At 34.4% G+C, this 15,755-nt stretch overlaps 1 protein-coding gene across 2 annotated transcripts in view; it reads right to left on the bottom strand.

The window, feature by feature from the left end:
• The window catches only part of LOC122398780 (serine/arginine repetitive matrix protein 2-like), a 59,965-nt gene that overhangs the window by 43,240 nt on the left and 970 nt on the right, over nucleotides 1-15,755 (bottom strand). The window contains exons 1-2 of one of the 2 annotated variants that reach the window (XM_043398963.1): nucleotides 4,681-4,780; nucleotides 3,570-3,662 (exon numbers count right to left, since the gene is read on the bottom strand). In XM_043398963.1, the coding sequence (XP_043254898.1) occupies nucleotides 3,570-3,611 (42 nt within the window). In that variant the 5' untranslated portion in view covers nucleotides 3,612-3,662; nucleotides 4,681-4,780. Of the gene's footprint in view, nucleotides 1-3,569; nucleotides 3,663-4,680; nucleotides 4,781-15,755 lie in introns of those variants that run through there. The other variant, XM_043398962.1, reaches the window with a different exon arrangement.

Below are 15,755 nucleotides of genomic sequence, written 5' to 3'. Positions count from 1 at the left end.
GAACATATGGTCCGTGCTTGTCGATTTTGGGTACATCTGTACGTGGGTCGTTAGCTACGTGTACACGAGCCAAGAACAAGATGCCATATATGCGTCCGGTCGGCGCGCAAGGTACGTGGGCCAAAGGAGAACGCGATACAACACCGCCTTAACCAGCTCGCGCGAGCATTTCAAGATTACCGGACTGGCAAGGACTCTTACGAGGCGATCGTGTGCTCCGTGAACGCGGTTAGGTAATCGAAACGAATATTCCTCCACTCTCCCGCTTTTACGCGAGCATCCCTCCCATCAAACTCCAAGAAAACTGTTATTCGCACGAAAACATTCAGCAGTGTGTTCTACAAGTAAAACTAAGACCAATATGTTATATAACAAAAAATCCATAAATGCTTTGTTAAGAAGTTGTAACAAAAATATGAACTGTGAAACTCGGTTCAGATTCAGGACATTAAAATAAAAAGAACAATTTATGATAAAATAAAATCAATCTTTTGCATTCGATATCGTGAGTTTCTCTTCAATTTACTCAACATAAACTTGAACGACAGTTCAAAATTTTATGACAACAAACGATAGAATCTAAAACACTCTGAAACGATAGAAACTAAACTCTGATAAAGAAATGTTATCCACATAATTCTACGTTAAAAATATTTCTTCGTGCTTCAACTAGCAACTGTTATTTTTAAACACTCTTCCACAATTTTAAATTTATTCACAAATTATCTGACGTCTTCATTCCTTTGCTTTATTGAACATTCCAAACTTTGCTCCAAAAGCAAATGCATTATTTATTTTACTAAAATTCTATAACGTTCGAACGATTATAAAATCTGATTTATGAATGCTTCTAAATTACTTAAATTAGAGAAGAACTGGAATTGAAGATATGTCATATTTCTGTGATCAAAACACGAGGAAAGAAACTATTATGCCCCCATAATATAATTTTCCAATGAAGTCTGCTATTAATTTCTTTGTTTCACCTTTTGTACAATTTTAAGAGGCTCGAATAGTCTGGTAACATTTATTTACCAATAAATTGTTGGAAACGATTATCAAATGACTCCATACGACCACAAGTCCTATTTATAACTTCCTCAATTCGAATTTGAGCAGCATTGTCAAGAGAACACTAATACTCTTGTCTCGATATGTAAATTGAAATAATAGCGAGGCATTCACTTTCTGACGTCACCTATTAGCAATAGTCGTATGCACAAAGAGCCAGTGACTGACGAATTTCAAATTCAAGATTCTTTTGTATTCCAAAAATTTACAGCGGTCGGTATACCCCTAATACCAGTATCGATAATTATTGTCGTGAGACTTAATTGCACACGCTATAGCCTGTCGCGAAGAAACGGATGTTTGAGAAACTTTGCGTTCCCACATAATTAGAGGCTAAGTTCATGCCACGTTGTGAACTAGTCGCGTGGAATGCGACGCAAGTTCCTTTCATTAGTGCATCACTTTAATCTCCCATGTGGAAGAAAGTCCCACGTATTTCGCTACCTGCGTTGCACCATAAATAAATATATATCCTGGTTTTTAACGCTTCCTGCCGCAACGGAGACTCGTCGCGCGAAATTTCGCGTAAGACGAGATCGCGTAGGACGCCTGTTGGTCCCGTTAACCTATTTTAGTTGTATTACAGATAGTTTGTTTCGCTTTGTTTCGCGCCCGAGCAACGTTCGTTTGCTTATCCTCCCATCGAGCGCTAAATATAACCACCTTCCATCTCAATGCGAGCCTATAGACGTCCGATCATTGATCTCTAGGCGCGAGTCTTAAACCGCGAGCTGCCTGTTATGCACCCGGTGGAAGAAATATAGGAAGGTTATAAAAACGGCGGGGGGCCAAGATGGTAACGCACTTCAACGAGATTTCAGAAACTGATTCCATCCACGGGGTGTCTCAATGATTTTAACTCGGAAAAAATGAATCGAAAACGTGGAGTAAAATTTTTTTCTACGACTGTCTATTATCGAGTAAAATAAATATGTCATGGGTCAGCAGTTTGCAAATATTTTGGAACCTGTCTGCTTTAAAAGGTACCTAAATTTTGTAAATACAATGTTTCTTTTGGTTTTATATGTTAGAATTATTAGAATATAGCAAGTCCCCGTTAAAAGTCAGAATTTTTACCTCGATAAAGGTATCAAGATCATCTTTGCGATTTATGTCTGTTTATGAATGAAAAGTTTTGGGTTTTTCAATGGAATTTTGCAAGAGTATTATTCTTGGATATTTATATATTATTTGCAAAATTTTTTATAATATTTTCATGAGATTTTTCACTTTCGACACCCTTTCACTTTCCTTGTCAGGCAATATTTGAGCTTTGAGCCTCAAATTGAGGTAAAAAGATCGATTTCTCGAATAAAATTGCGTACTTCTGTTTTGAGTCTTCGAAAGAAATGGAATTTCTAACTTTTAACTGTACGACTTGTATTTCTAACCTAGTTTACGAGCACGTTTATAATTTTTCCATTATTCTTCTCCAAATTCACTGAGTTTGACTGAAAAATCTATATGCTTATTCGCCTCGTATCGCTGTGCGTGAAAGTCCAGCGTGGAATGTAACTGACCTAAATCGCCAAATATTAAAGTCCTCGAGAAAAGGTACCTCCAGTGAACGTTTTAAGGGCTTGGGCACATAATAATAATATGTCTTTATCACATCAATATTTTGTGCAAAAAGAAACCAAGTATCGATTGAAATGAAAAATAAAAATATTTGTTACGTTACAAAGACGATAATTCATATACGAAATTTAAAAAAAATTTAATTTAATTCAAAAAACACATTTTAATTGTAATTGATGTTTACTAACATAATGAACATTTCGTAGAATTGGCAATTGAGAGTCATACGAACTTAAATGGATCGAAACGTTGATTGCTAACAGGTCAGGAGAGTCGATCGTACATGTTCGATATGAGAATAGCAATATCGAAACAGTGTATGGCTGAAATTTGGAAGCAATGTTTAAGTAGGCTGCGTAGATCAGAAGTTGCGTTTCCAATCGATCAAATATGGCAAGATGCGAGTGGATATCTTTTTCTACGGAACGTTTGAATCACGAGCGTTCCGTTGACGTATAGCTAGAACCTAATTTCACAATAATCTGTCGATCTCCATTTTCTGCTGGGTCATCGAAGACCACGTAGATCGATTATAGATCACGACTGTGGTTCTATATCTTTCGACTCTTGTATTCCTAGCTTTTTTAATTATTAATTTATGTCTACTTATTTTTGTTTCAGTGTTACTAAATTAAGCTAACCACGATTTAATTTGAAACCAGGGATAAAAAATAAAAATTATTCTAAATATTTGTACGAGAGAAGTTATTCGAAAAATAATGTTTGATTTGAAAGATTTTGTCCAACTTTGTTGTTTTTTTTTTAAATTGCTCTGCATGAAATTTAATATTTTTAGTGCCTCGTATGTTTGAGGAATTTTGTATCCTGAGTATTATATACAATTTCTGTACTTTGTATACTACTTTTGTAAACTGAATGGTTCTAATAAAATACACTAGAAGCTGAACATTTGCAAATACCTGCAACAACTCGAGGCGTGAGGAGGCCTGTGGTGCTGCCATGGTTGATTAACTCTGATTCTTCTGTGACCAATCGCTGATGCTCCGTGTTTTCTGAAACAAGTCGAGAATACGGAATGATTCCACAATTTTACATATTTTCAAGACACTTGAAAGTCAGTATTTTTAAAACATAACGTGTTAGGTCCATCAGAGGGTTGGAGCTTTTATTAAATAAAAGAAAATTTTTAATTGTAATTTCTATTAATGTTAACTTCTTTCTATCCCGACGATAAAAAAAATGAAACATTTTTCTGCGTAAAAAAAACGATTAAAATTCAATTTCAAGAGAATTGATATTTTGGCGAATCAAAATATTGTTGCAGCGACTCTTTCGAACGGAGTTCCTGTAACATCAGCACACACGTACCACTACCTGAACGCTTATTATTACTTGGATACAGTCTAGTGCGTCCGGGTGCACGCAAATCCGGAGCCAGAAGACTCCTGCAATCGTTAAAATACTGACGATGTCTTTTTTATTTGCCAAAAATTTATAAGAAATTCATCACCCGTGATAATTCGTAAAATATACAATGAGAGGAGCCACAAAAATATTTAACCTTGCAACGACGTTTCTTAGTTTTATTTAATTAACTCTTCAGAAGGCTTCTCGTATCCTATATTTCGTTAGCCCACAATTTCTGTTCAGATCATTTGCTTATTAATTATGTTTCACAGCCAGAAAATGTATCTATTTATAGCATTTTATGAATCTATTATTGCATATCTATATTAGTAAAGTTGTAAAACTTTTTTACAGAACGAAAATTAAATAAAATAATAAAAATAGTTGAGTATAGGCATTTAGTTTCGAGTAAAATACAGTAATGACATTTTAAGGATTTTCTAACCAAGTAATTTTTATGATTCCAATAATTCATGGTATCATTGGAATATAAATTCACTTAGAGATCTTTCGATTATTCGAACTTGGTATGCGACCCAAAGTCGCGTGTTTCCGTAAAAATCCGTAAAAAGAAAAAGGCGAAACAATTTCGCGTAATCGAGCTCCTCCGATGCCACGACAGTTTCAAACATTCCGAATACCTATGGGACTAAGCAACGCTACCTGCAACATTTACCGGATATTCCAACTATCTCCGGGGTCAAGTACTCGAATGACCGTGGACGAAGGAAGCACGAAAACGTTCGGACGAGGAAACGTAATTGCGGTAAAGTTGAATGCGCCCACTCGTTCCCGATCCACCCACCGGGCTGGGAACATTCGATCTTTGTCCGGATGGTACGCTCGAAAGAGAAACAACGGTCACGATTCGCGCGATCTTTCCACCCACGACGCCGTTCCACCTACAACGACTGCAATTACAATATTTGGTAACCCGCGCGCGGGCCGATTACGCGTTAAAATCAATCGAAAAATCACTTACTCGATCCACGTTCTACGAAAGGAAAATAAAAATGACTATTAGGTACTTCGTGATTTTCGCGGGGAAAATAAGTTTTAAAATGGATGACATTTCTATAAGGATTATGAAGGTACGAATGTGAAATATTGGTATTTTCCAAGTCTCGCGAAGGCTGACTGAAACGTCTGACCTAGTATGGCTCCGTAACTCCTTATACTACTTAATCGCTCTTCTATTTATTTAGCATTGCATATGTCGAATATCCACCTGAATCTTCCCAAGAAAAGATCGATTTTTCTAAAGTAAACTCGAATCTTCTTAGGTTTAAACTCACGTGGTTCAAACGAGGACATATAGAATCTAAAAAGAAATAATTACAAGCAACGTAAATATTTCGAAGGATATTTTGAATGGGCAGAGTATTTAAAACGAAAATAAAGTGTTTATTAGATGATTTCGAACAGCTTAATTTTAACTGTATATATTTCTTTATCACTCAAAATATAATCACAGAAAATCTATAAGGACGAGAATAATTAACGTTTTTAAAAAATAAAAGCAAGGAAAATTGCTACTAATTTAGAAGCTATTTTGATTTCAAATCTTTCGTTCTACTTATCTGTATTTATTAGATGATTTTGAACAACTTAATTTTAACTGTATATATTTCTTTAACACTCAATATATAATCACAGAAAATCGTAAAATATAAGGACGAGAATAATTGATAGTTTTTAAAAAATAAAAATGTTTGTTTATTAGATGATTTCGAACAACTTAATTTTAACTGTATATATTTCTTTATCACTCAAAATATAATCACAGAAAATCTATAAGGACGAGAATAATTAACGTTTTTAAAAAATAAAAGCAAGGAAAATTGCTACTAATTTAGAAGCTATTTTGATTTCAAATCTTTCGTTCTACTTATCTGTATTTATTAGATGATTTTGAACAACTTAATTTTAACTGTATATATTTCTTTAACACTCAAAATATGATCACAGAAAATCGTAAAATATAAGGACGAGAATAATTGATAGTTTTTAAAAAATAAAAATGTTTGTTTATTAGACGATTTCGAACAACTTAATTTTAACTGTATATATTTCTTTATCACTCAAAATATAATCACAGAAAATCTATAAGGACGAGAATAATTAACGTTTTTAAAAAATAAAAGCAAGGAAAATTGCTACTAATTTAGAAGCTATTTTGATTTCAAATCTTTCGTTCTACTTATCTGTATTTATTAGATGATTTTGAACAACTTAATTTTAACTGTATATATTTCTTTAACACTCAATATATAATCACAGAAAATCGTAAAATATAAGGACGAGAATAATTGATAGTTTTTAAAAAATAAAAATGTTTGTTTATTAGACGATTTCGAACAACTTAATTTTAACTGTATATATTTCTTTATCACTCAAAATATAATCACAGAAAATCTATAAGGACGAGAATAATTAACGTTTTTAAAAAATAAAAGCAAGGAAAATTGCTACTAATTTAGAAGCTATTTTGATTTCAAATCTTTCGTTCTACTTATCTGTATTTATTAGATGATTTTGAACAACTTAATTTTAACTGTATATATTTCTTTAACACTCAAAATATGATCACAGAAAATCGTAAAATATAAGGACGAGAATAATTGATAGTTTTTAAAAAATAAAAATGTTTGTTTATTAGACGATTTCGAACAACTTAATTTTAACTGTATATATTTCTTTATCACTCAAAATATAATCACAGAAAATCTATAAGGACGAGAATAATTAACGTTTCTAAAAAATAAAAGCAAGGAAAATTGCTACTAATTTAGAAGCTATTTTGATTTCAAATCTTTCGTTCTACTTATCTGTATTTATTAGATGATTTTGAACAACTTAATTTTAACTGTATATATTTCTTTAACACTCAATATATAATCACAGAAAATCGTAAAATATAAGGACGAGAATAATTGATAGTTTTAAAAAAATAAAAATGTTTGTTTATTAGACGATTTCGAACAACTTAATTTTAACTGTATATATTTCTTTATCACTCAAAATATAATCACAGAAAATCGTAAAATATAAGAACGAGAATAATTGATAGTTTTTAAAAAATAAAAATTTTTGTTTATTAGACGATTTCGAACAACTTAATTTTAACTGTATACATTTCTTCATCACTCAAAATCTATAAGGACGAGAATAATTAACGTTTTTAAAAAATAAAAGCAAGGAAAATTGTTACTAATTTTGAAGCTATTTTGATTTCAAATGTTTCTATCTTATCTATACCAATACACTTTCTGATTCGATTTGAAGCGCGTAATAAGCTGTCTTGGCGCGAAATCGAACGATTAAAATTCAAATCCGTGCCTGTCCTTGGCCGATGGTCCCCGCAGGAAATTATTAACTCGGCATATCGTTTGTCGTCGCAGCAGCGTTTTTAGGCCAACGGCTATCGTGAGTCACGTTCCGTGATGCAATCACTACGGTCTTCTATGGTTAAGAGCCGCGCGACACGACTTTTCTGCTACTCGTTTTCAATATTCCCCGAACGCTGGAAACTCGTTTCTGTCATCAGCGGCGGAATTAGAGCTCCTAGAGTCGTTTACGGAGAAAGTACCGAGCGCATCCAGGCGATCAATGCTAAATAGCCACGCGTATTTCCTTCCACGCTATTTATTTATTCAGCTGGAAAGCTGATTCCGACTGTATTATAGAGCCCGAATACGCGATTTATTATTCAATGAGTCGAAACCCCGAGGCTCAAAGACAGTTTCGTACGTTGCTTTCCCCTCCCCTCCGTGAACGTAACGAACTGTTGTTTAACGAATTGTACCGAAAAGTAGCACACGCTCGACCGTAAAAAGAAATAATTTCCCTTCTGTTTCGAGGCTAAAGTCGTACAGAAAATCTGATTGCAACTTGTCGTTCGCGAGACCTGCTCTACCGTCAGATTTTCTGTGTACAACGATCCCTACACACTTTAAAATTATTGTATCAACGCGAATTCGTAAGTGAAAATTTCCTGTAATTGTAAATATTATCGTTTAAAATATTCTCCCTATTAAATTTAATTTTTTCTAGTCGTTAGAAGCGACAAGATTGTTTGGGGCAAATAAACGATATTTAAATATTTAAACACCTGTTGTTATTATTAGTTTATAGTAATCATTTACGAAAGAATTTGTCTTCGTTTCATTCACGAATTAAACAGTGTTTTAACCTAATAACACATTTTTCGAGTTTCTTGAAAATGGAGTTGAATACCCAAATCTTTCTATTTTCCATGGTTGCATATATTGCAGTTTTTCCATCATTAGACTGAATATTCCAGGAAATATAACAAGAGTCGAGAATTATTTATGATACGTTATTAATGTTCTCCATTCGTATAAATTCCATTCATTGAAGTATTGAGAAAAGTTTCAGGTGAACCGAACGAATTAATATTTTTCCTTCGTAAATAATGCATTTCTCGTTCCCCGATTCTTAGGCGTTCTAAAAGATTTAGCGACGAATAGCTGATTGTAAATTTTCCTTTAAAATATTCTGCATTACACCCGAACGATAATCCATACTTAATGATCGGTTTATTTTTAATTTTTTCAAATTACTTACGTTCCTATATTCATAGAAAATTGACAGAAACACAGACACCTGTAGCATGATCGATTCGTCGAATTAAAATCTCACGAGCGATACTTCAAGATGGTATTGCAAAAAAACCAAGAGTCAAGATCGAATCGATAAAGCCTCAAATTATTCTGCAATTAAAGTCTCAAATTTTTAATTTAAAATTCGACGATCGATGCATTTTCGACCATAAATTCGATGAAATTTAACGCGAAGCTAGCCCACCGGGTTTGAATCCGGTCGCCTAAACCAGAACGTTCGCTGACCCAGGTATTCGACCGTGTTCGTCTCTTCTTATTGCCGGGATTATTTATAGTTTAACTAAAATTTACTTCGCCAGGATTACCATACGCTGCTCCCATGAGTTTGGTCACCTCAGGTACACGACTTCGTTTCTATAATTATACGTGCAACACGCGCGGTCCATTCCTAACGGAATTCGATGCTTCCCCGATTCTCAGGTGTACTCGTGATATTGATTCGTTGTTTCGTTGCTTTATCGATCCATCGGTTTTCGATATCACAATTCCTGCGTACGATCTCGCGACTTCGAAAATAAATACGATACGAGTGCTTTATTTTGAAAGATTCATCTTTGTTTTTGATTAAACGATGTAAACAAGTCTAAGTAAGAGCAAGATTAATGTAATTTTCAATTGGATCTGTACAGTTCTCTGTGGGAATATTTAATGTAAAATTTGTAACAATTATACATTGATAATACTTGTGTCTGCTGGTCTGTAGAATACAATTGGAGGGATGAAACTAACTTAACCCTTGACATCAAGTTCCTTATAAAATCAACACATTTTTAGATTTACAACGTATTCGTGAATCAAATTCTTTTTCGTGTTCATTGTAGGAACAAATTTAAACAAAATTAAACGGTATACGTTTTGACGAATTATTTGAAATTAAATCGTACGTAAAGGGGTTGAAGTATCTAACTTATCTTTTCATTTACAGCACAGATATTTACGACACGATTTGAAATTTAAGAGTTTCGAAGCTCTGTATTCGAAATGCAGGCACAGTGGAGTTTTATTTTAGAGCCAGTTTCTTTACTAAAGGTCACTGTGTTTCGTAGACAACTCACCGTTCGCCGAAGGAAACTTGGAAAAGACACAAAACGACGGTCTACGAACCGTTCGCCGTTCCCAACGACGACTACTGAAGGCACGTACGCGTAAACACTGTAAACGCAACGTTCGTGCATCGCGTGTGCAATTAACCACGCATTCGCATATGGCACGCACGTGTTTGCCCAAAGCAGCCAGAAAACGTTGCTGTCGCCTCGCAGAGTCGTTAATCTTACTCTACCCCCACTCTTAATTGATACGTTAGTCTCGTCGGGTTCCCACTTCTCACCCAATTAGTCTAATTAATTCCTCGAAAGGTTACTCGATAACCATCGAAATACCGTAGGATCCATTGTTCCTTTGCACCAGAATGTGTAAAAAAAAAATGATCGATTCATCGCGGAGAAAGTGAGGTAAGAATTTGCATGGAGTCGCGAACCCAGCTGCAACGGAGTAGAAAGCAGAGTGGAAGTGGAAGTTAACCTTTTGATCATAAGTATTTTCTTCTATCAAGAAAAATACTATAAATAATAGTAGAGATTCACACAATCTTTGGTATGAATAATGATCATGGAATTTGAGAATTCGTATATTAAAAATAAAAGGTTGTGTGCTTCAAGTAGTCATAGGTTTAAATAAGAGCCCAAAAATTCACAAATTTGTGAGAAAAACACGTTTGTTTATATCATTTGATCGCTGTACTTTAAAGTCACATCAGGTTTCTAGATGTTAGGCGACTACAAATTATTTTACACTATTTTTAACATCATTCTGAAACGTTTAGAGAGATTCGTCATTTATCTGCAATTGTTTCAAAATATTACAAAATTCCTCTCGTGATTAATTAAAATTACTAGATAGATGATGGTTAATTTAAAATGAACTTTTTTGGACAGGTTGACCGTAACAATCCACGATAAAGTCTTCAACCAGTTAAAATTCTGAGGAATTGTTTATGAATCCCAGTAACAATAGATTATCAAGAAGGAAAATATAATTTCAGTCAACCCAAGATCCAAAGAACGCATTGAGTTGCTTAAATCAACGTGTACCACAAGAAACATAGATACCAATCACCACAAAATCATTGTGAAATATTTAACACTAGAACTACTGACAATTATGGTATATTTATTTATTCCAAAGATATTAAAGTGTTTATTCATTCTCTTATAGAAAATTTGGTCGAGTAAATTTAGTACAATTTTTATTAGAAATTACGAATGGATCATTTTGACTATTTCAGTAATTCTAGTGTTAAAAAAGAACAAGACGTAGATTCGTCATCTACCACTTTGCGATTGTTTCAAAATAATCAGAAAGACTAGATTATCAAGAAACAAAATATATTTCAAGACCAAAAGAACGCATCGAGTTGCTTAAATCAACGAGTACCATAATAAATATACATACAAATCACCACAAAATCATTACAATCATTATGGTCAATCAATTATGGTGTATTTTAAAACGATATATACTTCAAGTGTCTATTCATTCTCTTATGGAAAATTCAGTTCAGTAAATCTTGCACAATATTTATTACAAATTACGAGTGGGTCATTTTGACCACTTCGATAGTTCCAGTATTAAAAAAAAACAAGAAGATTCATCATTTACCACTTTGCGACTGTTTCAAAATTAATTAAGATCGCTAGGCGTAGTCGTTACTTTAAAATTAACTTCTTTGGACACGTTGACCGTAACAGTTGGCGATAAAGCGGATTTTTTAGGCCAGTTAAAATTCTGTGGGATTGTTTATGAATCCCAGAAACACAGTGCAGGATGATTTAACGGTTGGTTCGGTGCGCGCGTAACGGTGCAATTAGGTAGCTGCATTTCGAGAACGCTCGGTCGTTCGGAGACCGGTCCTCGGGCTTGCAATCTTTCATCTTGATTCGCATAAACCAGACGCGTGGCAGACGCGATTCTCTACGGGCCTCCGCGTCCCTCATTGTCCGGGCTTTGCATACCTCGAGTGCAGTCCGCGCTTCTTTTCAACCGAGAGTTTTCTACGGTTCCGCGTCACTGTCTCTTTTTCTGTTCGCGTGCATCAACGGAGAATCCTCCTCGACGCTAGCTAGACCCAAGTTAGGACGTTTTTACACTTTGAGATCATTCCCATTTTCCACTGTACTTAATTCTCCACATCGAGGTTCCCTCCAGTGGCGGATATAAACATTTTATAGTTTATACTTCTTGTTCCTTATATGCATCTTTATGCAGTGTGTCTATGTTTGAAAACAAGATCTATCAACTTGGAGAACCATTGCAATCTTTGAAAATATTTTGTTTGCCTCGATGTTGATACAACGATTGATCCAGGGAACGATTTTTACAATAATTAAGGAAACGTCGAGGAAGCTAAAATTGTATTAGATTTATGCAAAAGTTGGTGAGATCGTGCAAAGAAATTGTCTGATAATTATTTACAAATGTATCGAATGTATTATACATCCTCTGACAAATTCGTTAAAATGAAAAAATATGTTTGATTAGGGTACGCAGAGATTTGAAAGAATCATCACTGGAATCATTAGAATCGCTTTGTTTGTGTTTTTGTTTACGAGATTCAGGGTGTTCCCAAAAATTGCGTGTTTGGAAGGTTTACTAAACGACAAGTATAGCAGAGTATAATTTCAAGCACGTCGACCTGTGGCCTTCTGCCATCGTTCTGAAAGCAATTGCATTCCTCTGCATCACCATGCCGGTTCTTTGGCCGCAAAAAATTACGCACATCCACGTTTGATGTCTTCATACTTGTTGAATCATCTCCCACTCAAAAAGTGTGCCATTGCTCGGGAAAGGTGACAGTCGCACGGGGAACGCTCTGGGTTACACGATGGACGAATTATAATTTTTAATCACGGAATTATGGCTCAAAACTGAATCTCTCACCCTTCATTTTACGGAATAAATGCAAAATATCTATCGAAATGTACTTTAATCTTTTTTGTACATTAATATGTTCATGTGTAAAATAGCTTCAATTTTTAGCAAAGAGATTCGAGATTGACAAAAGGTGACTTTTTGGATTTGGTATATGTTTCCATTTGTATTTAAACAAAAATGTTGAAACGTTAGAAATATGTATGATTGATACTCCATTGTAATTCTTAAATAGAAATAGGAAATATAATACTTATTTCTCTTACATTAATTATTTCATATTGGAGTCAAATGACAAAGACGATACTCTTGGAAATGAAGAAATAATATAACGACAGTTACATCAATGTTCAAAATAGTGTAAAATAATTAACATTGGCTAATATCTAGGTTGATGTGACTCTAAAGTACAATGATCAAAAAATGTAAGAACAAACGATTTTTTAAAAAATTCAAAATTCTTGTGCCTTTATTTAATATTACGACTGCTTCAAAGATTGTCAATAAAGTACCTGTAATACTCGAATTCCCATTACATAATTATTATTTACACCAAAGATTCCGAGAATTAATTCCTACTATCATGGAAAGAATTCGACTAATTAACCCTGTAATCGAATAATTACCTGTTCGAACAGGTTTGTTACACTGTTCGCAACGAGAGTTTTGATCATAACAGAGAAATGACGCGAATTAAGGGCTTGCAGAATTTGTACCGAATCTCCCTCTTTGTTGCTGTTCCTGGGTTGTACGTACACTGGAATATTTGTTGGGAAAGGGTTAATCCCAGCCCTTAGCGACTAGCTAGCGGGTGGACTTTGCGGGAAACCGACCTTTGCACCTAGAGAATGCGTCGAATAACATGTTTCGAAGTTGTTGTGGAGATTCCTCCCGTTTGTCGGGAAGGCATACTGATTCAGGGCGACCAACAGAAAATGGGAAACTTGGTCGTCAAACGGAAGCATACTCTTAACCCCTTGACGTACGATTTAATTCCAAATAATTCGTATACTATTTAATTTTGTTTAAATTAAAAGGTTAAAAGGAATGGCCGCAAAGAAGAATAGATTTGTTTTAGGAATAATAAATTGAATGTAACAATGTGTTGATTTTAATATGTGGGACTTGATGACGAGTGAGTAGCCTCATGATTGTGAAATTTGTCATACAATGTGACTCGTGTCAAGTTCTTGATGTCAAAGGGTAGATAAAAATAAAATTTTAAAGTATCATCGTATCAAAAATCAAAGAACTTTGCTTGAAATATTGTTACAAGTCCCATGAAAAGATTCGATGCCTAAAAAATAAGATGTTGAGAGTTTAGAATGTTTATTCGTCGCCTGGCGTGCACGGAAACGCAGGTAAATAGTTTTCCCTGTGATTTTTTTTTTTTAACGATCGTGGAACGAAGGGGTTAATTAACCGCGATGCGATAGTAAAACTCGCGGCTGTTTCGTCGACTCGGGCAATTAAACGCGTCTGCGGGCGATCATGATATGATGTATGAACCGCGGCCAGGTATTCTTGAGAGGCGCAACGCGTGCGAACGATGCACTCGAGTAAGTACGTCCTCGTGGGCGCATATCGTAGCGAGTGTATTTACGATGTGCGTTCGAGAGAATCGCTTAGGCGAACTCGGCCAGAGAAACGACGCCATCGGCGCATTACGCGCTGACTCAGATTTGTTTCAACAATAATTACCAACCCTTTCTTGGTCTACGTTTCACTCGATCTTTTTTTTATCACTGTCATTCATGGTTGACAACAAAATTTTTAGAACTCGAAAATTGCTCCTTTTAGAAATTATAGAACTGGAAATGGAAATATCAAAGTTTTGACAATCGTTCGTGAATGAAATTTAGAAAATATTGGCGCATTACGCGGTGATTCAGATTTGTTTAGACAATAATTACCAACCCTTTCTTGGTCTATGTTTTATTTCATCGTTTTTTTTTTATCACTGTCATTCGTGGTTGACAATCAAATTTTTAGAACTCGAAAATTGCTCCTTTTAGAAATTATAGAACTGGAAATGGAAATATCAAAGTTTTGACAATCGTTCGTGAATGAAATTTAGAAAATATTGGCGCATTACGCGGTGATTCAGATTTGTTTAGACAATAATTACCAACCCTTTCTTGGTCTACGTTTCATTCGATCTTTTTTTTTATCACTGTCGTTCGTGGTTGACAATGAAATTTTGAGAATTCACAAAAATTGCTCCTTTTAGAAATTATAGAACTGGAAATGGAAATGCTCGTTTGTGAAATCGATGGGCTAAAATTTGGAAAACACACTTTGTTAACACTTTGACTAAAATAATTGATTCTCAAGTTGAAATGTTGAAGAAAATAAATTTTAATAGGCTTCATAAATTTTACTGAAGTTACGAAAATAAGTAGTATGGTAAGTTTTAAGGTAATGTAATTTACAATTGTCTAAAATCAAAGTTTTGGTCTCGTAAACAATTTTACCGTTTTAGTCAACGTGTTAATTAATTGCTTGTAAAATTGCACTTTGATTTAAGAACTGCATAATCGAGGAATAATTCTGATTATGTGGGCCAGGTACAGTTCACGTAATTCTTTGATTGTTAGCTTTAGGACCTGGTTAACAACAAAATGTTGAGAACTCAAAAATTGTACCTTTTAGAAATTATAAACAGAACTGGAAATGGAAATATTAACTTTGAATGATCGTTCGTGAAATCGATGAGCTAAAATTTGGAAAATACACTTTGATTGTCTAAAACAATTAATTCTCAAGTTGAAATGTTAAAGAAAATAAATTTTAATAGGCTTCATAAATTTTAGTGAAGTTACGAATATAAGTACTATGACAAGTTTTAAATTATGTATTTTATAATTGTCTAAAATCAAAGTTTCTTGGTCTCGTAAACAATTTTACCGTTTTAGACTGACAATCAACGTGTTGATTAATTGCTAATCAATAAAATAAAAATTGCATAATCGAGGATCAATTCTGATTCTGTGAGCCAGGTACAGATCACGTGATTCCTCGATCGTTGGTCTTAGGACCTGTTGCAAATCGTGCTGCACTCAGAAACTATTGTTATAAATGATCTCTGAACAGTGAGACTCGCAATCAGCTTAATGCTGTCTCGTTCGATGGTGTTTTGTTCTAGTCTGCTTCTAAACCCGATAGATT

The sequence above is a fragment of the Colletes gigas genome, unplaced genomic scaffold (assembly GCF_013123115.1).
Source record: "Colletes gigas isolate AHSC1104 unplaced genomic scaffold, ASM1312311v1 Colletes_gigas_Sc00012, whole genome shotgun sequence".
NCBI lineage: Eukaryota > Metazoa > Arthropoda > Insecta > Hymenoptera > Colletidae > Colletes > Colletes gigas.
Note: the sequence above shows the minus strand (reverse complement) of the source record. Positions and strands in the feature narration are given on the sequence as shown.